General features: G+C 46.5%; 1 protein-coding gene across 1 annotated transcript in view; it reads right to left on the bottom strand.

Annotated features, from left to right (window-relative positions):
* Positions 1 to 7,378: 7,378 nt before the first annotated feature.
* The window catches only part of LOC119164412 (uncharacterized), a 30,776-nt gene continuing 13,915 nt past the window's right edge, over positions 7,379 to 24,239 (bottom strand). The window contains exon 3 of the mRNA XM_037416601.2: positions 7,379 to 8,247. Within this exon, the coding sequence (XP_037272498.2) occupies positions 7,840 to 8,247 (408 nt within the window). The 3' untranslated portion in view covers positions 7,379 to 7,839. The remainder of the gene's footprint in view (positions 8,248 to 24,239) is intronic.

Raw genomic sequence — 24,239 nt, 5'->3', positions numbered from 1 at the left:
TGTTGCCGCTGCGCCAGCACTGCACCTATGCCGTGGCCACTGGCGTCAGTACGAAGCTCCGTGGCGGCAGATGGGTCGAAGTGTGCTAGGACTGGTGGATTGGTGAGAATCTCAACGAGCGACGAGAAGGCGTTTGCTTGCTGTTGGCCCCAGGTGAATGCGACATCGATTTTGAGGAGGCCGGTTAGAGGACGGGCTACTTCAGCAAACTTCTCGACAAAACGACGGAAATAGGAGCACAGTTCCAGAAAACTTCGGACGTCCTTGGCTGAGCGGGGTGTGGGGAAGTCGCGAACTGCTCGGACTTTCGCAGGGTCTGGTTGAACGCCCGCAGCGTCAACAAGATGGCCGAGTACGCAGATTTGGCATCGCCCAAAGCGACATTTAGACGAGTTAAGTTGCAAGTTGGCACGTCGGAAAACATCAAGCACTGTGGACAGACGGGTAATATGGTCGTCGAAAGTAGTCGAAAAAACAATAACGTCGTCAAGATAGCAGAGGCAGATGGTCCACTTCATGCCTCGAAGGAGAGAGTCCATCATGCGCTCAAAAGTCGCGGGGGCATTGCATAATCCAAAAGGCATCATCTTGAACTGATAAAGTTCATCAGGAGTCACGAAGGCCGTCTTCTCTCTGTCTTTGTCGTCCACAGCAATCTGCCAGTAGCCTGACCGAAGGTCTATTGAAGAGAAATATTTGGCACCATGTAAGCAATCGAGTGCATCATCTATGCGCGGTAGGGGATAGACATCTTTTTTGGTAATATGGTTAAGATGGCGGTAACCAACACAAAATCTCCAGCTATTGTCCTTCTTTTTAACAAGTACAACGGATGAAGACCAGGGACTAGATGATGGTTCGATTATGCCCTTATGAAGCATTTTATCGACTTCTTGCTGTATAATAGCACGCTCCGAGGCTGACACACGGTAGGGCCGTCGGCGAATGGGCCGAGCATCACCGGTGTCGATGCGATGAGTTACCACGGATGTCTGGCCCAAATTACGGTAGCCGAAGTCAAACATCTCCCGATAAGAAGCAAGCACACGGCAGAGAGCAGAGACTTGTTCAGAGGTGAGCTTGTCAGATAGCATTGGCTTGAAAAGGTCGGAACAGGAACGTGACGAGAGCGACGTTGATGGAAAATCGGGTGGCGGATTGGTGGTCAGGGCGGAAACTGTGTGGTCGACCAGTGGTGTCAGATGCGCAAGTGACATGCCGCGAGGAATAACTTGCACTGAGAAGCCAAAATTGAGGACGGGAAATGAAGTTCGGTTGTCCTTGACGGTAACCACCGTGTTGGGGAGTGCAACATTACGTGTCATGGCCATGTCAGAAATTGGGGCAGCAACATATTCACCATCGGGTACTGGAGGATATGGCGAGAGTTGGACTTGGATTGCGGCTTGCGGCGGAAGTCTGAGGAAATCGACAGAGCGTAGACGAGGTGGGCTGGCAGAGACGGTCTCTGAGAAGGATGGTAGTTCAAGCCGAAGAAGACCTTTGGAACAGTCAATGAGCGCAGCGTGTGAAGTCAGAAAGTCGAGCCCAAGGATGAGGTCATGAGGGCAATTTTCCAGTACAGCAAACAGAACTGAAGTTTGATGCTCAGAAATCGTTATTCGCGCAGTCCACATTCCAAGGCCAGCAGGAGTACTCCCATCCGCTGTACGAATGGTAGGTGCAATCGCAGGCGTCAGAACTTTTTGGAGGCGGCGGCGGAGCTCTGAGCTCATCACAGATATTTGCACACCGGTATGAATAAGAGCAGTTACACGCAAACCATCAACCAGAATTGTAAGAAGGTTGCACCGCTGGTCGGGAGTATTCAGAGGATTCGCAGTCCGAGTCGTGTATGCAGCGTCACCTCCGGGGGCTACACCGGCTAGTTTTCCGAGCGACGGTCATAGGGAGACCGAGAACGGCGGGGTTGGGGCGAGCAGGACTGACGACGCACGGGCGATGGCGAGCGGCTGGTCCGACGTTCTGGATTATGCTCTGCACCTGTCTCGGCAGGGTGGGACGGGGCATAAGGTGCACGTTCGGAGCGAGGTCCCCAATCATAGAATCTCGGTCGAGGTGATGAGGTCCAACGGCTACGGCAATGGCGAGCTATGTGTCCTATCCGATGGCACGTGAAACATATGGGCCGATCATCATGAGTGCGCCATTCAGCTGGGTTTCGTCTTGGCGCGAACGTGCGGTTCGGAGTGGCAGCCGCAACGACTGGAGCCGAGCTGGAAGTAGCAGGGGCATTTTGATGAGGTGAGGAAATGCCCATATTCGCGATCTCTTGGCGAACCACGGCCTGTATCATTGAAACAGCATCGAGGTTGTGTCCTGGCACGCTGACGCTAGAGCTAGCGGGTGCCATAGCCTCGAGTTCCCGACGGATTATTCTGGTGACGTTTTCCGGCGCTGGTGGTTGATGTAGTGTCGGCAAATCTTCGCAAGAGGACGTAGCAGCCGTGTTGGGAAGGCGTTCAAATCGGTGAACTATGCGCCTACTTTTCGCCTGTTCGAAGCGACGACATGCTTCGATGACCGACTCCACCGTCGAGCAGTCCTTGCACAGCAAAAAATTGAAGGCGTCATCGGCAATTCCTTTCAGGATGTGTCCAACTTTGTCCTCGTCGAGCATGTCCTTGTCGACCTTGCGGCACAAAGCCAACACGTCCTGGATGTACGCGACGTACGGCTCTGTGGATGTCTAGGCACGAGTCGCAAGCTCTTTCTTTGCGGCCACTTGACGTCCGATGGGTTTCCCAAACAGATAGCGCAATTTCTGCTTACAGACGTCCCAGCTGGTCAACTCTTCTTGATGTGTCTCGTACCAGAGTTTTGCCGTGCCATGCAAGTAGAAGATAATGTTCGCCAACATAAGCATCGGATCCCAATGGTTGCTGCTGCTGACGCGCTCATATAGAACCAGCCAGTCGTCGACGTCTATGCCACTTGTGCCAATGAATGGGCCTGGGTCACGAGGTTGCACCACAACGATCGGTTGCGCGGCTGACGGCTCTTGTTGACATTGAGTAGCCTGATCAGTCATCGTGGTAGCCGCAATGCGCCGTCCGCTGCGAAGATCCAGCTCGTGGGGCTGTATAGCGAGTTGTACCCCGCACCTCCACCAATGATGTTACGGGTAATAAAGTATACACAATAGATATACTGGCGAGCAAAATGCGTACAACGCTACTGCAGTCCGAGCACGTTCCCCAGAGCACTTCGTCGTCGTCAACCTCAGGTATCTACTTAGCCCGTGACATTATATATATATATATATATATATATATATATATATATATATATATATATATATATATATATATATATATATATATATATATATATGTGTGTGTGTGTGTGTGTGTGTGTGTGTGTGTGTGTGTGTGTGTGTGTGTGTGTGTGTTTGTGTGTTTAGTGTGTACATGTACAAGTTATATTACCAACGCAATAAGTTTTCTCGCTTGCAACGGTGTTATGCCAATATAATAATAGGAAAGCAGCCCAATTTAAGCTTTCAATACAAAATTAGAACTGGTTACAGTGAATTTGCGCAGAGTAACAGACAGGCTATGTATACTATACAACTGGCACTCTTTGTTATGTTTATATAAGATAACCCCCTTCGCATGGAGTTCTCGACTAGAAGGTATAGGCGTTCTTTCAGATCGGCTCCCTGGCTCGGCCTCCTGGAGCTTGCATAAAAGAACCAAAGTGGGCACGAAAGCATGCGGTTAAAACAAGAAAGCCTTTCAGAAAGCATTAATTATCTTCTGCAAAACTGACATGATAAAACTAAGTCGACACCGATATAAATGTTGTTACAACTTTACTTATAATTGGGTTTCTCATGAAACAATCGAGCGCATGTGGACTAATATGAGGAGCAGTTCTCTCGATATAGAAACTTCAGACAAAACGAAAGCGTGATTTATTTGTGATTTTGATAATTCCCTCTTTGTAGTTCGACAGCAGCCAGTTATGATGTAGCGCAGCTCAAAGCGCTGCTTGAGTGAAAAGCTAGGCAAATCCGTGGAAATCCATGTCCAATTTTACTAAAAGTTTTCTTTTTTTTTTTGTCGGCACGCTTTTGAAACAGTGAATGTCTCGACACAACTTCGGCGTGTCTGCATATTTACTCGTGCTCCATTGCGCTTAGCAGGTGTGCATACACTGATAAAGGCTCTGAAATGCATTGAACGCGCTAAAACAAGCAAATACACGCTTTCGCGGGCTACTTGTGGGTGCTCCCAATGCAGAGGCTCCCGAGCTCTTTTGTACCATGCGACGCCAGCGCCGCCGCTACTGTCACCCGCCGGAGAATCAAACGAGATACGACACGGCCGCCTCGTTCATTCCACTGTCCCCTTCTAGCACACTGCACCTGTACGACACATACACAAAGGGTGGCCCGCGATTACAAGCGTGGTCCCAGAATTGGCTACCACTTTTATAATTCAGTTTATAAAAGACTAAATCGCTCACGGTTGTATAATTTGACACCTATTATCGAGACACCAAAGAGATCACATGCTCAAAATTTTATCAGAATCGTTGAATATATTCGAGCAGGGCAGGGGTTGAGTGCTTTAACCCTGTGATGAATATGGTAATGGTGCCTCCGGTGACGACTCGTATTCCTTGTAATATACAGTAAAAGCTCGGTAATATGACACTTGATAACTCGGATAATTAAGATGTGTTCTCCAGTGCTGGCCAGGCCATGCATTGTTTAACCGTATCAACGCTCGTTAATTCGGTCATATTTTGCTGCGGTGCGGTTAATGCGAACGACCCTCGAAGCGCGGAGGGAGCGAGGTGCCACAAACGTGGGACGCAAATGAAGTGACATGGCATTTGCGAACATTCCAAATAACCGAAGGATTCAGTATGGTGTGATCATCATCAGCGAGTAGTTGGAAGGTAATTAAGTATGAGTTCAGAGCCAGCTTCTGGTTGAAACACGGTGGCTTTGAGTAGCATTTGCCCTGTGAACGAAGTCTTTTAAGACAAAACATGAGTCTTCCTAAAAAATTCTATGCAAAATAATTACTGGATTTACATATTCCTGAGGAAAATGAAAGTAATTTGAATTATTAAACACTTTACTATTTTCTTGATAACTTCAACTATTCTGGACAGTTTTGGCAGTCCATGAAATCAAAATTAATAAGCATTTACTGCATTCCTACAAGGCTAATGTTGCAGTGTTTCCAGAAAAGGACACCCAATTCCAAAGGTAGACTGTGTAAAAACTCTAAAGCTCTTAATGCCAAAGGCTGCAATTCAGAAGCAATGAAGAAGCTCAAAACACATGCACAAACTTCGCACATGCCTACTGCCAATGTTGCAAGCAGAAGGGAAGGGAAACTCAAGGAGGACAGCCTACTCAAGAGTATTCAAGGCCTTCTTCATAAATCATGTTATTTACAGGAAGCTTTTTCAACAAGTTAAGTGTAAAGCTCAGAAGAGCAAACTTGGTACCCTCACTAGGTCCATTCACTTTCCAATAAATACTCAGCCTAACACAGCCCGCTAACACTAACTATTGTAGCTAGGCGTTCACGACATAATTGATTCTTGACGAGGCAGGCATATCGCCTATGCAAGTACACTTCACAGATACCCCCTGTCTGGGAAAGCTAAAGAAAGTATATTGGTAGAACCCATCCTATGAAAAATTAATTCAATATTTAATCAGGATCAGAGAATATCACTAACAGAAACCATCCTTTAGGAAAATCAAGCCATACGATGCCGGCTCTCTCTCCGTTGACGCGGCCAAGTACGGCCGAGAAGGTAGGTATGCAACCTCGGTTGAAGACGTGCATGGAACACTTATTAGTGCAGCTTCTGTTTGAATGAAACAAAAGCTATGGGTCCATCCATCCACTTTATAGGGTATATACCTCCATAAAGTGGACAGAAGGAGGACTACTAACGTAGTTCCGTGGTTTCAAAGGTCGCCTGTTCGGTCCCTGCCGGAGGCATGTTGTATTTTTGTCCACCTTTTTTTGTTCACAATTACATTTTAACTACTTCTAATACCATCCCCCTTACTTTCCTGGGCATCATTGTCTGTGAGCTCTCACTGATTGATATGTGGGGTTTAACATCCCAAGACCACCATATTATTATGAGAGACACCATAAAAGAGGACTCAGGAAATTTTGACCACCTGGGGTTCTTATCGTGCACCCAAACCTGAGCACACAAGTCTACCGCACTTACGCATCCATCGAAAATGCAGCCGCCGCAGCCGGGATTCGATCTCCTGACGTGCCGCTCAGCAGCCAAGTACCTTAGCCACTAAACCACCCCGGCAGGGCTGTAAGCTCCAAGGTGGTGACTTTTTGAATTACTGTTGATCATGTGATGCCATAATGCCATTATTTTCTTCTTAAAACAGCAATGGAAAATGGCACAAGCAAGAACAACAGTCCCCATCAGTTGGTTAGATTATAGAGTACAACATCTTAAAGCAACTCGAGCTGCGACAAACACCACAACAATGGACTTGGGATTGCAGTCAACTGGGGTTCTCTCTAGTCTGCACTCACAGTGCACAATACATGTGCCTCTACCGCTTCACCGCCGTAGAAATGCGAATGCCAGGGTTAGTATCGAACTCATGTATTTTGGATCAGCAGCCAAGCACCGAAATTAAGCCACTATGGCAGTATTTCATGTCGCCTTAGCTTCATGGCAGAAATTGTGGCCCTCCTGTGAGAAATATAATGCAGCAGCCTTACCATACCCTATTTCTTTACTTTCACCAATAAGAATCTCATTAGCTTTAATGCAGAATTACATATTTTAAGTAAAACTTCCATAGGACCATTGTAATCAGAGTACAGAAACGTCAACAGTGTAGCAAGTTACTTGAAAAAAATAACAGGTTGTACAGTTAGGGCCCTTGAAAATGAGAAGCATGAAGAGCGAGACAGACACTGACTCGCAACCTCGAATTATATGGCTTAGTCAGTCTCTGCTGTCGTTCATGCCATTCCTAGTTTTTTATGGGCATGTACCAATGAGCCCAAAGACGCACTCTAACGTCATTGGGAGTTTCCAATATTGTCATTACTCAAACCTCGATATAACATACCCAGATATAACAAAATATTGGCTATAAAGAAGTAAATGAGGAACAGTTTTGCATTAGATATAGTGTTAGGAATATACATTTTTAACAAACTGTCCCTTATAACAAACTTATTGTCGTGTAAAATGCTAACTTTGTTTTCATGAGGTTCTAGTGTAACAAACGATAGTTACCATCTAGAAATATAGGTGGTATCAACACGTCATTATTTTTAATGCCATTATTTTTAATGCCAGCTACAGAAATAAATGACAAGGAAACACGAAGAAGACTTCTCAGTTGCTCAGTTGTATTTCACTTCAACAGCGAGTAAAGCCGTGATTACAACACACACACATATGGGAGTTGGGATGTCTGAAAGAAGGTGCGAGATTTTGCCCGTCATGATGTTAGCCCCAACCACGCTCTTTAGCTTTCCTGTCTTTTCTTATCCTACCAGATCAAATGAGCATTAAGAACCCCATTTGTAATTCTTTTAGCCTCAGGCTTGACGGTAAACACATTGTAGGAATCATGTCACAGATGATGATGCAGTGCTCGCTAGAACAGGAAAAGATATCACGTGCATCAGGAGGAGGGTGATAGGTGATTTATACGGAATTTTTAGGTGTAAACATGTCACAATCACGAGGAGGCAATTTGGGTCATCAATCAGTCCAGCTCGTAGCAATGCCCCAGAACCACCACCTGTACAAAGCCAATTGTTGATACAGTGCATGCAGCGACCTTCAGAGGCCGCCGTATCCATCGTATTGACTGGCACCAGCCGGGTACTCGCTGTACTGGTCGTACACGCCTCCGTACTCGTCGTATCTGCCGTTGGGGCCTCCGGTGACTTCGCTTTTTGAGTAGTCCGTTTTCGGCCTCTTCAGCAATGGTTCGTCGCTCTGATACCCCTGCTCTGTGACGGGCCATTGCTTGTCCTTCCGGTGGGCTTCTGTCTCCAGGTGGAGGAGCTTATACTCCATGCTCTTGAAAAGCACAATGCCGCAGTACTCGCAAGAGAGATCTTCCACCGGCGCCTGATTCGAACCGCTGACTGAAGAAGCAGAGTCGTCGAGCGGCTTTGCCGATGACACGTCGGTTGATTCCTGAATGGTGCCTTGACTCTTGAGGGCCCGCTGGTGCCTTTTTCCCTGCCAAACAAGAGGCATGATACAATGAATCAATTTTTATTCATAGTACAGGGTTAAACTTTGCAATGAAGACAATAGGCTTGATGCCTGAAAGGGACCTCCAACCCAAAACAAGTTGGCACACAAGTACTGGCAACGTAAGCTGAAGCCATCACATAGATTAAAAAGTTAAATAAAGAAACACAGAGGAAAGTAAATGCCCACATATAGGATTGAATGCTTTTACAAAAATGAAAACCCGCTTGCAGGAATGCATAAAATCGCGAAGATGGCATTGTTGTGCACACACATCACCATGTCTAAACAAAAGGCAACACTGAAATTGAACCCACACCTGCCCCCACCACCTTGTGTGCAGGTGTGGCATTGAAGCAATGCCATTACCGCAAAGCTAACAGGCACGGCTACTCTTCCGTGATGCAGTCACAGTAGTGCATGAGGTATCAATAAGGGCATTCAATTGGTGAAATTTCAAAACTGAGTAGTGTTTCTAAGTAACTAGCTTTCAATATGCAAGTCCAGAATGCTTCCTAGCATCAAAATTAAAAACAAAGAACTTGTAACTACTAGCAAAACAACAGTAGAGATCTCCAACCTCCAAGGAGACAAAAGAATATAAAAATAAATTGAGGTGTAAGAGGGAGCAAAGGCGATTTCAAAGGCATTTGCACATCATCATATTGCTTAACTAAAAGAACTGTTCGTGAAAGAAAAACACACTTCGAAAAACAGAACAGGCACAAAAAGGATCGGCAAGTCGCTAGTCTACCTTGACGTTTCGAGTGCCCCTCAGCAAGACAAAATAAAGTTACATGAACTACCGTATATACTCAGATAAGGAGCACACTTTTTTTTTTTCGAAAATTTCGCTAGGTGCGGCCCTTATACAAATCAGGCCGATGACAGCTCACAAAAGGTCTGTACTCTTTATGCAACAGTAGCAGTGTGCAAGAGAGTCACAAATGACATGCCAGGAATGTTTCAATTCAGATTCCATTTCGCTGTCGCAGTTCTCGTTCTCGGAGGAGCTCGCCTCGGCGCCGTGTATTCCCAAAGACGGTCATCTTTGGTGCCGTTCAAAATTCCAAATTCCGGTTACCTTGAAGCTTTTTGCAACTACTTCTACTGACATGGCACCCCACGCATTCAAAATCCATTCACACACCTGTTGGAGCGACGCCCGCTTCAGCCGTCCTGTAGCTGTCTTCTCATGGATGCCTCCAGCTATCCATTCATAGTAACATCGGCGAAATTCTACTTTGAATGAACAGTTAAAGCATACACTGAGTGGCTGCAGCACACTTGTAAGGCCTCTAGGAATAACGACCAAGTCCGTACGAGTTGTGGCAAGTCGGTTCTTGATGTGGTTGGTCAAGTGGCCCCTAAACTGTCCAAAACAAGAAGGGCTTTCCGTTGTAACAGCCCTCCAGGTCTGTTTGCCCGGACAGTTTTAGTCCAGTCAACGACCAGTTCCTCGGACATTCAGCCCTTCTCTTGAGCATGTACGACGATTCCCTGAGAAAACTTCTATTTTGGGAGAGTCTTCTTTTTAAATATGACGTAAGGCGGAAACTTCCTGCCATCTGCCGTGATGCACAACATCACAGTGCACCTTTGACGTTCTGCACCGCTCGTGCGCACAGACACACTTTCCGCACCTTTCAAATCCACTGTGATGCTTTTCGGTGCACAGGTGTCTGGTCCGCATTCTCTATTCGAGACAGGACGTATTCATGCTCCCTCCCGAAAGCATTCACGAAGCGATGAAACTTTATGACATGGTCTTCGCAGTCGCGCGGCGGCAGTTTTTGGCAAATCATTATTCAGCACTGAATAGAAAGCTCGTTACGGCTCATAAACCGCGTAGCCCAGCCCCGACTTGCCTTGAATTGTGCCTGGGTATTTCCATGTGGCGAGAGATGTTGAGGGCTTTGACGCGTATCATGTCAGTCGATACGGCGTAGCTGTCTCTTCGTGTGTCAACGACATCGTTAAGAAGCTCGCTTTCAGGTTGCGGGTACTCGCACTTTTTTCCCGCAAAATGCCTTTCAACTCCTGTTAGTAGCGGCGACGGCATCTTTTTGCTTCATGCAGTAACACACGTGCTTCTCATCAACGTCGTACTTCCGTCCAGCTTCACACTTCCCATGCTCCTCGGCATAGTCGATCATTAGCAGTTTAAATGCTGCAGTGAATGATCTCAGATGCTGGCCCATTGTCCGTCACGCGCGCTGGCTTCTGCAGGGCTCACTACTACTAACAAAGTGACACCGACGATACCGTTCTGAACTCGCGCTGCCAACGTATCGACATGATGCTAGGAATGATGCCAACAAAAAGGCCACACAAGGCAAATATGGCGGCGTGCTGTCAACTGCGTGGAATAAAAGCGGAAAAGCCCGCAGTGCCATCTGGCTATAAATGAACTAAATACATTTTTCTGGCAGGAATTTTTGATTTTTTTTTTTCGAAATTTCCGCTTTCAAAGTTGGAGTGCGGCCCTTACATGAGGGCGGCCCTTACACGAATATATACTGTGGCCTGTAAACCCTTTAGAATGGGAGTGTGAAAATAGGTTAAACCTCCAAATAATTAATTGAGTAGTGCTCTATGCCATACAGTTGTCAAATCGAATGGTGCATGATCGAAATACAGACTGTCTTAGAATCAGTGCCTAGGGTAAAACCCCAAGAAACAATATGTTCTAACAGCGATGGGTCACTTGACTTGTTTTATTCATTGAATTACCAGCACATACGAGGCCGGAGATTTTACAAGACCATCCGTGCCACACAATCAACTGGATGAAGGCATTTGGAGCATAGTCTTGAAAAGTTCATTTTGCAGAAATTCTGGTGTTGGTGTGGGAGCTATCGGTTGTGAGTGAAAATTCAGCGTTTCCCATGAGCAAAAAAGTGAGAATGATGAAACTAAAATAAATTCTACAAATATTCAATTCAAGTACAGACTTTTGGGTAACAAGCAGGTGTTCTGCCTAACAGCCATGTCATTGCTTGAAGCAGCATATGAATGGCACATTATAAGAGAGTCTCCTTAACGCTCTTAATATTGAGTGGCAGAAGTAGACCAAGCATCAGAACACGTGAACTGCACGAGTAGTTGTTTTGAAGGTGAACACATTACAAAGTGCTCAGGCATAACTATTCATAATTGTCAGCAACAACGTCAACAAAACGTGCAGCTGCACAGGTTGCCTTAAGGATGCATAGTGCACTCTTTGCCGATTCCCAACCGAAAGAGAACATTTTGCAACTGTACTTGCAGTAGACATTCTAGAATAGTTCAAAAGGCTAATGTTATGTGCACAGGCGTTGGTTTCGTTTCGGCATGGCTGAGGCCTGCACCAAGAGCCAATGCCAGGCAAGCACTTGATAAGGCTACGTGTACGGTGCCTGATTAGACTATCATGTTCTGCTCTTAAAAGTGAAGCTCCAGCATATTCGAAGTATTAGATGCAAAGAATCTTTTGAGCAAGCCAGATCCAATGGTATCCACACTCCATTGCGCAAAGGCATCGCCTCCCGTTTTCTTTCCCCTCCTACGCTCCCCTCACTCGTCCCACAACATCCACGCAGGCAGCGTCTGTCCACGCAGGCAGGGTCTGCTAGCAAGCTTCTGAATTGAAGAAACAGACAGCTCCCACTGCACAACCATTCACTGGCCATCCCTTATATACAGGCACTAGATATTAGCCTCCAAGGTTTGTCGGTGGGAGATTTCTCCTGTGCCTTGTTGAATGATCAAACTTTGCAGCATGAGCATTAACTAAAGCCGACTGCAGGCCTCTGTGTCCAATTGTCTTCTTATGTTTCTCACTGCCCATTAGCAGCAATTAGCATGCTCTCGTAGGAAACACCGGTCCATCACAGTGTGCTGTGTGCCTTCCCAGGTTTCTCTCCTGTGCAACGCAGCGATGAGCGCTACATGGACACTGCCGCCAGTGTAAGCATGAATGCTTGCTGCTTCACATCTACACATGGTTCTCTTTGATGGGAGATGGTGTATTTTTGGCTCCAAACACCACTTTAATCAAAGCCAAAGTTCAGTCTTGGACTTTCATTAGAAACAAAAAAGCCCTTCATGTTGTTTTGAGTAACATTCTATGTTCCTGTTACTGTGTTAGGCTACATTACGTGGATTTTTTACTATGCTGCAGCTGCACTAAGTCGGTTCTAGTCTTGATTTCAAAACTACTGAAAAAGGCAATTGTGGGTGCATTCAGCTTCAGAAGTTCTACTTTATAGCACAAGCTCACAAATAAAGAGCACAACAAGGTAGTGCGTTTGGGTAAACTTTTCTCACCAGATACAGTACACATCACTAATGTTTACCTACCTTCGGCGATAAGGCTTGTGCTGTGGCAAGTGGTTGATCTGTTTCATTACACATTTAGCATTATGTGGGTGTTATGTTGAACACTCCTAAATGTTGATGTCATTGTTTCACTTAAAAGAATCATGATCTATCTCTTGGGCTTGTGCTTTACACTTGTGCACGGCCAATAGAGTCTAAAAGTGAAGTGTAAGGTCGTAACTTCCCCAGGCGTCCTCCTTTCATACAAGAGGCCTGTGCTCACTCTCTTCTGAGCCGCCACGGCCTATTCTCATAGGTTGAACAGCAGACAGCACATGGCCAACAGCAAAGACGAAGTGAGAGCAGCGTTTTGATCAGACAAGTATTTTACCAAGGGGTGGCACCACATGCCAGCACCATGCAGTCGGCTGACATCACACAGTAAGCCAGACCACAGTCCAACTAAAAAAGCACACGAGCGTTTTGATTTCTGATCTTCGCTATCGAGCAGAACATGATGGCAGCGTTTCTACGTGGTTGATGTCCCTGCTCGCCCCAAGGGGTGCAGCGACCTTGCCGTAGTAGTGTGTTCTTGCTCCTTACTGCTTGTCGAGAAAGAAGGTTGTACCTAGTTTTGCATAGACTTCAATGCAACGGCTAAACGGCAGGGTCGCAACCGCAACACGACCTTGCGACGGGAGGTGGAAGCGAAGGCCGTAAGATGGAACGTTTACATGCCTTTTCTGGTCGTGCCGTGGTCAGACTTGCACACAGGAACCGCGATGAGAGAAAGCAATGCCGTTTGATACATACGCGCTCAAGGCAATTGTGCGTGCTGATGTAAACTCTTTCGCCCATGCCATCCCTCCCCATGCAGCTTCCAGAGCACAGGTTGGGACAAGTGAAGAGAGAGAGCACATAAAGCGTGAAAAAAATCTGTGTAACTCTATTTGTTCTGAGTATTAGATGGGAAGCAAGAGAGAGAGAGAGAGAGAAAATTATTTTAATGGGGAGTTGCAGAGGTTTGCCTGGTTTTTCACCTGACAGGCTACTCCAGGTGCCGGGTGAGGACAATGATATATACAATGATAAAGACACAACACATCCAGTTACATGCACACATAACAGCCACATAACATATACAGTCACTCACACGCACTGTACTATTTACATTTCGTACAAGCCTGTGACCCATAAGAATGTCAGTAGAGCTTTTGTGAAGTCTAATGCACTGGAGTTGTTCTGCCATGGGCCTAGAATATTTTTCAACTCCAAGTTTGTGTCCTGTTCTTGAGACAGTCTCTCAAGGCCATTTTGAGAGACTGTCTCTCTGATGCGAATATTGTGCACTCACAGAGGACATGATTGATGTCTTCAACGACGTTACATTGTGCACAAAATGCTGGGTCAGAAAGTCCAATTTTGTTCCTGAAGTAATTCGTATATGCAACATTTATTCGGATGTGGTGTAAACATGTTCCGTCTTGCCTGTTGAAATTTTGCAGTATTATGAAGTGACACGATGAATCGATCTGGTACAAAGGCCCATACTTTTGGCTAGGGTCTCTTTGACTAGTCTGTGTAATGCTGTCCCTCTGTCCATGCCGGGCTCCCCTGACCGCAGTAGTGTTGGGGAGATGACAAGAGGTCACGCCTTCCCTTGCAGTGCGCGCTCTGATGTTACTCTCCCTCTAGCCTGTCATCCACGTGTCATCTCTCTGACTTCACCCTTTCCACCATTTGCAACGTTCGAGCGCACATCGAGTGAAAACACTGTTTCGGCTTGTTTATCTGCCATAAAACTTACACGACATGCAACCCGCCTCTCGTGTCTTCATGCTTCAAAGAAATGTTCACTCGAGCAAAATCTACAATGAGTTTCACTTTAAACCGTTCTCCCAGCACCCGCATTGACGTCCGTTTCAGCCGAGTCAACAGCGTGCGCACCACTGCTGCTTCGTATCGCATCATGATTCCCTTCGGGGAGATGGTCCACACTTTTATTTCACAAAATTTTGCAACAATTGATTCACAAGACAATAAACAGTGACACTGACATTACTCACCGAGTCACTGAAAACATGGTTCATTCCTTTCGAGCTGGTGACAAAATGCTATCTGAATGTACTTTAGTTACTGCTCTATTTAAACCCACAGTTACAAGATATTTTGAAGGTTCTAGTCACTACACACCTTACCCCGAGTTTACATAAATGCTGAAAACTATTTCAGTTAGCCTTAATATGAATGCATCTTCATAAAAACAAGACTGCATTGCACAAAGATGCACATAGGATGCTCAGTACCCTAGTATGCATTTTCATCCACTTTGTTGTTCTTGCTAGTGAAATGTGTTATTTTAACTTAAATGTACCCTTGTCATAGCCTAAAAATAATTATGATAGTTTTTCTAAGTTAACAATTGTTTGTTTCAAATAAAATAGCCATGGATTTTTCGAACTCTTATGAAGTTTGTTGAACTTCTATTCGAAAGCTATTTCAATAGTATTTGATTTGACGTCATTATTACTTGGTTCATGCTCAACGCAGCTCCGAAATTCACTATCTGCACACACCAACTCTAGGCCAAGAAGACCGTCTAGAACACATTAGGATTACTGTATAGACAGATAAAAGCTCAATTGCTCACACTGTTACACAAAACTGTTTCGACCCATTCCTTTCTCATTGAAGATGCAAATGTTATGAGTGAAACAAGTCACTGAACAAGCTTAAGTCAGAAGGTGCCTTATGACAGCTGCGCTTTATGACACCCGCTGTCCCACTAGAGCAGCATTGCTCCAGTAGTGACAAGAACGACACTGCAGATACAAAAAATGGGACAATGGAACAGATTATTTCCAGCTCGGATGTTGTGGTTTTCCTTGAGAAGACCCGATCGTATCTAGGCTGCTGCAAGGATGTCCCCCTTGACATCCTTACAAAGATTGCAGACGTGGAGACATACAGTGAAAGCTCGTTAATTCACACTTCATTGATTTGAAATTTTGGATAATTCGAAATGGTCACCGCAGTCCGGTCCGCAGTGCATAGGAGACCATGTGTAAAACGATTCGTTAATTCGAACAGAAATTGCTGCCTCTACGAATAATTTGAAGCGCCCGCCGCCGAGCGTCATCATCGTCAAACACTAGTGGAAGCTTTTACAGCCGAACGATAGGTGGCACGACCAGTTTTTTCGAGCTTCAAGTGACCTCCGAGCAAAGGGCGAGCAAAGTAAGGCCTCCAAAATCCAGGGAGCAATTTTTTTTTTCCGTCACTTTGTTCCTCGAGCACGTTGTTCGTTCACGCCCTCAAGTCGTCTTTTTCCGCATTGAAGTTGCAAGATGCCGCGGGGAAACTACTGCGCGAAGACTGTCAAGAAGAAGGTGCAGATTTTGCGAGAGGTTGACCAAGGGAACTCTTGCAAATACGAAATTGTGAGGAAGCACGGCATACCTCCGAGCATTTTGTCAACCTACATACGTAACAGGACGGTCATTGAAAACGCCTATGAAGCCGAGGATTTTGACGCCAGTCGAAAAAGGCTAAAGACAGCCAAGTTCTCGGAACTGGAGTCAGCTTTTATTATCTGGGTTAAAGAAATGAGAGCCCAGAGTATCGCATTGAGCGGCCCTATTATCATGGCCAAGGCAGCCGATTTCGCCCTGCGCTAGGACATTGAAGACTTTGTCGCCTCCGAGGGATGGTTTCATCATTTCAAGGAGCGGCACAATCTCGTATTCCACACGTTATCCGGCGAGGCAAAGGAAGTGGACGCCAAAACATGCGCTACTAGGAGAAGCGACACCCTGCAGAGCTACTCACCACAGGATGTGTTTAACGCTGACGGGACAGCGTTATTTTTCAAGTTGCTGCCAAACAAGACGATCACCTACAAGGGAGACAGCTGTGCTGGTGGCAAGCGCAGCAAAGAGCATGTCACTGTTCTGGTCACCGCAAATATGACCGGTACGGAAAAGGTCCCCCTTTTTGTGATTGGCAAAGCACTCAAGCCACGGTGCTTCAAAAACATTCGGTCACTGCTGACAGAGTACGCCGCAAACAAGAAAGCCTGGATGACAGGTGACCTATTCAGGAAGTGGCTACTGAAATTCGACAGGTGAATGGAACTGCGCGGCAGACGCGTTCTTCTTGTCGTCGACAACTGTTCCGCGCACAAAGTCGACGTTGAGCTGAAAGCAACAAAGTTAGTGTTCCTTCCAGCAAATACGACTCTGGCCCTACAGCCAATGGACCAGGGTGTAATAAGGAACATCAAGTGCTTTTAGAGGCGTCATGTGCTGGAGAGAATGATTTTGTGCGTGGGCGACAGGAAGGACTTCGGCATTACGCTGCTCACTGCCATGCACATGTTGGTGCGCGCATGGGAACAGGTGACCGCGACCACAATCGCAAACTGTTTCCGCCACAGTGGATTTGCAACTGGAAGTGCGCCGGATAGTTGTGACGTCGACGTGGATGGGGCTGAGGAGCTCATACCAGTGGCATTGCGCGACACTCTTCGGGGCATTCGTTTTGCCGATTATGTTGAAGTTGACATCGGTGCATCGGTGTGTGGTGCCCTGACTGATGAGGACATTATTGTTCAAGTAGCCGGTGCGCAGCCTGTTGCTGAAGAGCCAGAAGGTGAGGAAGACGAAAATGACGAAGCGCCTGTGCACATGTCAGCTTCTGCGGTGATGGAGGCACTTAATGTGGCGCGTCTCTTCTTCAGCTTTGAAGAGGATGAAGAGGATTCCCTGCGCCGCGTCCGCGCCCTGGAACTGAGAGCCGAAGCTGTGGCATTCTGAGAAAAGAAGCAGATGGTCATCGCCGACCTTTTTGGCCAAAAAATATTTTTCGTGCCACCACCCACGAAATCCACCCATTTTTGCTCACTTTCATTATTTCGAATTTTGTTTAATTCAAAATTGCTCAGCGTTCCCGTGGAATTCGAATTAACGAGCTTTTACAGTATATGCCCACGCATCTGCCTTCTACTCGCCAGAAAAAGATACCAGATTTCCTTAAGCAGTAAATTTTTTCCACACCGAGCAAAGTGTTTTTGTTCATTGTTTACGCCGCAATATGTGCACCTCCTGCAAAGGTACGTGATTTTCATTGCTGTGTTACATTACGAACGTCATTTTTCAATACTATGATGTTTCAAAATAACCAATCGAACTCAGCGACCCCACAAAGTTCGTTGTAACGAGGTTCCCCTGCATTCAGAAAGGTCCAAGGCATTATCCGCAACTTGGAATTTGCTTCACACCAGATGAGGAGTGATTTGATGCCTCCAAAACACCTTCGACGTATCGATTTTCCTATGACGAGGAGTGGAGCTTTCTCCGTTCCCATTATGTTGCTTTCCACAACAACAGTTGATCGTTCCTTGCTTTGCTATGCTCCTACCTTCCCCTCCCCCCACCCCTCATAACGGCTTGCCAGACAAAGCGAAGCAAGGGACTTGTCGGGTAGCATTTCATGGAAAAGGACAGTCTCCTCAGAACTGAAGACATTTGCTAAGGCATACCAGAGCAGCAGTGCACATAGTCCATAGATATGGTATTCAGTCGGAAGGGTTCGGTCAACCGTACTACTATTGCCACATATTCGTTTAAAGGCCAGGTCCAACATGTTCTCAAGGTTATGCAACCAGCAGTCACTGAATTCGCAGCCGGTAACACCCACGCAAAAGGTGAATGTCTCTGCTTTCTGTTTTAGCAGATTATCAGACAAGGCGTTCGCAAGACACTAACATTTTCCCAGCTGCGGAGGCACTCAACCACATCTTCAGCATAACTTTAAGCTTCAGGAGGTTGCTGCGAAAGAAATCTTTCTGTGTTTCTACAGACGTTTTTTTTTTTTTTTTCCCTGCTGCCTCCAGAATATTCTCCTTCACCTTTAGGTAGTCTAAGACGGTTTGGCTGGAAATCAAAATCTGCTGAGCTACTTCAGACAGAGGTCAGCTATCTCCCAAGTGGCAAATGCTGCTTTTTTTCATCATGGTCAGTGTCTTATAGTTGCCACATTGGCTGCCTTTCTTCATTAGTCTCAAAGCCGTAGACAGAGCAAGTGGCATCCATTCATAGCTAGTTCCAACATTTCAGTGCTGGAAACATAGCAAACATACTGTTAATATTGCTGACCGCATGTCATGACATACACCAAAGCACCAAATCAGTGAGCCGGAGTCTGAATTTTCGGTAGCAAGTTTACAATCAATGAAACAAGTCGCAGCGATGTGAAAGTGTGCGAATAAACGAGCATGTTCAAATTTAAGCATGAAAGTAAACGGTCAGCAACTGTTTCTCACTAACAATTTCAACCATTGTTACCTCATGCTTACAGGCAAGCTAAGTGCATATTCCATAACTTGTCCTATAATGTGTTCCATCTTGTCCACCTCAGTCACGTGTGCACTGTTTTTGCTGCATTGAGCCAGTGCATCTAGCATGTACTATCACAATGAAAAGAAACGAAAACAGAGTGGCAACTACATGTGTGGTGAAAATGAAAAGGTAATGACGGCTGCACGATGCAGACAAAAAGAGAGCGTATGGTGGTGGCGAATAAGAAAAAAGAAGCAGCCAGAGCTCGCAAGAATATTAATATTAGCGGCCACGTAAGCAGACAGCGTCTGAGAGGCCATCCACGTTGGTGAAATCTACCTGGATTACCGCTGGACAGCCTCCTGACAGATGGCACTCCAGTGGACACTGGTGTACCAGCTGCCCGACTCCCATCCTGTACTAGGCCGTTTCCTGCACTTACTAGTGCATACGTGATGGAATGTCTTCTCCACCGCCCCTCGCCCAGCTGTTCCTCATGCTGAGCCGCAACGTGCGGACATTTTGCTGATCTGCCCATCAAACCGCGCTGCCCCTTCCCAATCGCTTGCAAAAGTGGATCTACCACTGGCCTGGGTCTACCACTCGTCACAGCCAACAACCAGTGATTGGTTGATTTGAACCGTTTTTAGATGCTATCAGTTGGAGAAGCTCGCTCCGGAGGTGGCACCAACTTGTACCCGCTCCGTGGAGCGGGGCTGGCGTGGCGTTGAGATTGAGCCGACGCCTCCACCGAGCTTCCCGCAGCAGCGTAGAATGTCTTTTTTTTCTTGTTCGCTTGCTCAGACCACAGCGGCAGGAGCTTGAAGGGAAGGTTAGATTTCGGTCATCGGAAATAGTGTTTAATATGTAACTTGAAAATCAAGCATGCTTGAGTGAATTAGCGGTTTAACATAGTAAACATGCCGATTTGCGGCGCGCCAAGCTGTCGAAGTGGCTATGCCTCTGATGAAAACACTTCTGATTGGTGGCATTTCTTCAAACCCCCAAAATTACCGTGCAGTTCTCAGGGCCTGAAGAGCTGCTACTCTACGAAAAGCCTTCCAGGTGACAGTCAAGACATACATTTCCGACTTACATTTCAAACCAAAGGACCTAATAATTGCTACGAGCACATCGCAAGGAGAAAAGTGAAAATGGGCACCTAGACCCGGTTCGTTTCCTCGAATTTTTCCGAATATTCCAGCACACTTTTCTAAACCAGCAGCATCAAAGAGCAAAAGTAAACCACTAAAACTTGGAGAAACCACGAATTTCGAGGGCCGTGGAAAACAGCGGTGTTGCCGAATTTACTGGCGTCCTGACCTCCAATCCCGAGTTGCGTCCGAGTTGCGTCTTGGTTCCCTGCATAACAAGACCGAACAATGTTCCCATCCTGGAATGCCGAGCTTATCCAGGAAGAATTTTTTTTTTTCAAATTCGCTCTTCGTGCTGCGCTGAAAACTTCAAAGCGAAGCCAGCCAGAGAGTCGCGCTACCAAATCGAGTGGCCGATTACCTGCCTACTTTTTAAAATACTGAGCCTTGCTGCTGCTTATAAAATAATGTTAAAGGTGAACATACTGCCTCTGCCGACATTGTCAGGCCTTAAACAAATAGATTATCAAGGGAATGCCTAGCTAATTTGGGTTCAAAGACGTTTCGCTCAGCAGCATCGGTTGTTGAAGGCCGGTCATCAGTTAGTCGTCCGCTTAACTGATAGAGCCTTTCAAAAGCTATGTTTTCATTTTCCGAATGTCATTCATCACTTTTTTTCCACAACTGTGGCCCTAATAACCGTCTTAGCTTTTAGTAATCGAGCATAATTTTTGGTAAAGCTTTGTTGGTTTTGTAGATTTCTGCACTGTTTTCTTTTACTGTGATCGCCAATTCTTGTGTTCTTGCATGGTGGGCATAAGTCTTTCCAGGACAGCCCGAAAGTGCTCCTCCACAGGTCCCGGATCTTCAGGGCTGATGTTGCGGTCGAAATCGAAGGGAATAAGCTGCTATGACAGCCCAAACCATGTTCGCTGTATGCGCACGAGGGAACAAGCTTGCCTCTACAACTGAGGACAAAGGTGAAGTCTTTTGTTAAAACCACTACCTTGCCGATTTCGACCGTATCTTCCTTTTGAACAACTGCAAAAAAAAAGAACTTCTTCCTGGATAAGCTCGACATTCCTGGATTGGAACTTTCTTCGGTGTTGTACTGCAGGCAACCAAGTTGCTACCTCTGGACATAACTTTGGATAGGAGGGGACGCCAGTAGCTTCGTCATCATCGCTGTACTCCATGTTAAACTCAGATACATCGCTGCCAATTGCCGACACACGGCCCTGGAAATTCATGGTTTCTTCTAGTTTAGGGGGTTCTGTTTTGCGATTTAATGCCATTGATTTAGACAAGTATGCAGAAATATTCAGAGAAATTCAAGAAACAGCTCCGGGCTTTAGTGCCAACCTACCACGTTAAATTCTGACGTTTCCGCCTACTATGTGCTCGCAGCGAGGAATTAGGTTCTTGGATTTGAGATGTAGGTCTTGACTGTTACCTGGAAGGCTTCTCGTGAAATATCAGCTGTGCAGGCAGTTCTCAAACTGCAGGATTGAATGGAGTTTGAAAAAGTGCCGCCGATCACAAATGTTTTTCTCAAAGGCATAGCTACTTCGGCAGCCAGCCGCGCTATTGGTCGCCATGTTTACAATCTTACTGCTAATTCCCTCATGCATGCTTGATCCTCGTGTGACGTGTGAAATACAAATCGCGAAAGGGCTTTTTAAAATAAATGTTATTGAAATACTGGCTGTACAGCATCAATTGCACTGCATTCTATTTTTTCATAAACTATTCTTCCATCACTTTGAAAGCCCTTTTTTCTAACTCCTCAAATAATTTCAGCCACAATCCAAGAACTTTGTGCATGAAATGCATCGTCACATAAAAATTATACCCTTTAAGTCAGATGTGCCAGCTGTGAGGCTTGCAAGCTCACCGGTATAAAGCACAGCAGCATTGCGGCGCTAATTCCCGCAAGACTGCCCATGTGGCATGACTAATTTTCTTTAGCTGTTGAAAAAAAAAAGCACAACCGTTTCTAAATACATTCTTACACCCAATTTATACGATATGCAATTACAACTGGCTCGTTCACTTAGAATTATTCACAACGTGAAGGCGCAGATGAACATCATTTATTGCAGGCATAAGCAGAACTTTTTTCGGGGGGGTAGGAGCACCACCATGATCTGAAGAGGGTGCCGGAAAGACAAGTGTAGTCGAGTGTCACTTTTTGCTCTGTAAACAATACCGGAAAGATTTTGGGAGGGAGGAAGGGGGGGAGAACAGCACAGGTCCTGTGTGCCACACGCTGGCCACACAACTATCTTTTTTTTTTCATTACAGCAAAGATATTATCATACATTTCTTAGGTACCGGCGCAGCCCTCAATGATCACTAAGTAGTATTGATTCGGCTCTCATCTAGCTAAAATCTGCATATTCGGAATCGAAATTTCCGCTGCTTCGCATGCAGAGATAGCAGACGACGCTCCTTCGCCAATTCCAAAGCAACAGCAGCACAGCCGCTGCGCGGGATACGGGAGGGGGCTGCTCCTCGCCGCTACGACTGCGCGCACTTGCCCAACTAACAGTATCTAAAAACGTTGATTTGAACATAACGTGCTCGGTCATTACAGTGATCGTTTAGGGGAGATGCGAGTCGAAAAATCTTGTTTTTAGCGAAATTTCTCGTATTTCTGATTTTTATTGCATTGTAATCTTTAAACCTTCTTCTTTCATCTGTGAAAATTTCAAAACTAAATTCGAACCGCAAAATGCAAAAAAATGTGTATGACGGCATCGCGGTGGCTCAAAATTTCGTGAATTTGCTCCGATATTGGCCATCTTTGACTGCGCGCTGCTCCCCGTCGCAGTGCCGCCCGCCATCGCGATCGGTTGGGAAAGTTGCGTCCGGCCTTCTTCTTACAGCTCCGACGACCGCCAGTTTCGTACGTGGGCAAAAAAAATAAAAAACGAGGCCTTTTTATCACATGGTTTGAGCGGTTTGAAACGCGCGGCACCCTAAGCCGCATCGCCATTGGCTACCGAGTCATTGTCAGCTGTGTTGGTGGCGGCCATCGGCATTTGGTCCGTCTGCTTTTCTGCGCGTCTACGCATATTTCCGCGATGACAAGCCCGAAAAAGTGCAACGTGAGACCGCAGAAGTTTCGAACGAAGCACAAGTTCAAGGGAAGGCGGCGTAAAGCGCCCCGAACGACGGCGACGAACGAGAACGCGCCTACGTGTGCTAGGCCTGACGGCGGCATCGACGAGTGCGCGAGCGACAGTGGCTGCGATGAAGGGATTGACGCTGCGCTTTCTTTCGTCAGTGCTTCGGAAAAGAAGCTCGGCTTCTTCGAAAAAGACGAAAGACAGCGCGATGAGGTTTGTGCAACGACAGTTTTGTGCGACACCCTCTTGCTGACGGCACTTGTGGCAGGTGCGGCATGCCCTGCTTGCGGTATTCAAAAACTTGCCGTTCGGGAGCCGGCAGAAAAGCGCAAGGGACTTTCGTCGCTCCTCGAACTTCATTGCGAAAACAGCGAATGCTCAGCGACTGTTCTTTCGTCGCTGAGCATTCGTAGGCGACGAACACGTAGGCGACGAACGAGAACGCGCCTACGTGTGCTAGGCCTGACGGCGGCATCGACGAGTGCGCGAGCGACAGTGGCTGCGATAAAGGGATTGACGCTGCGCTTTCTTTCGTCAGTGCTTCGGAAAAAAAGCTCGGCTTCTTCGAAAAAGACGAAAGACAGCGCGATGAGGTTTGTGCAACGACAGTTTTGTGCGACACCCTCTTGCTGACGGCACTTGTGGCAGGTGCGGCATGCACTGCTTGCGGTATTCAAAAACTTGCCGTTCGGGAGCCGGCAGAAAAGCGCAAGGGACTTTCGTCGCTCCTCGAACTTCATTGCGAAAACAGCGAATGCTCAGCGACTGTTCTTTCGTGCTCTTATACGTCACTGCGTGTTACGGCAGACAGCAGCAGCCGAGTGAGCCAACGGTACGACAGTGGGAGCTCCGAGATAGTTTCGCTGTAAATGTGAAGGCGGTAGTGGCTGCACGCGCTGTCGGCATTGGGCATGAGCAATCGTCGAGATTTTGCTCCATTATTGGACTCCAAAAGCCAATGCACCACCGAGGATTTTTTTCGATAGCAAAGAAGGTGCACACCGCTGCCATGGCAGCTGTGAGTGAAAACTTGCGCCGATCCAGAGAGTTGACGAAAAAAGTAGCAGGCGAAACTGATGTCGCTGTTATGTTCGACGGCACTTGCCAGAAGAGGG

The sequence above is a fragment of the Rhipicephalus microplus genome, chromosome 8 (genome assembly GCF_043290135.1).
Source record: "Rhipicephalus microplus isolate Deutch F79 chromosome 8, USDA_Rmic, whole genome shotgun sequence".
In the NCBI taxonomy this organism is placed as follows: Eukaryota; Metazoa; Arthropoda; class Arachnida; order Ixodida; family Ixodidae; genus Rhipicephalus; species Rhipicephalus microplus.
This window is presented reverse-complemented; position numbering and strand designations above follow the sequence as displayed.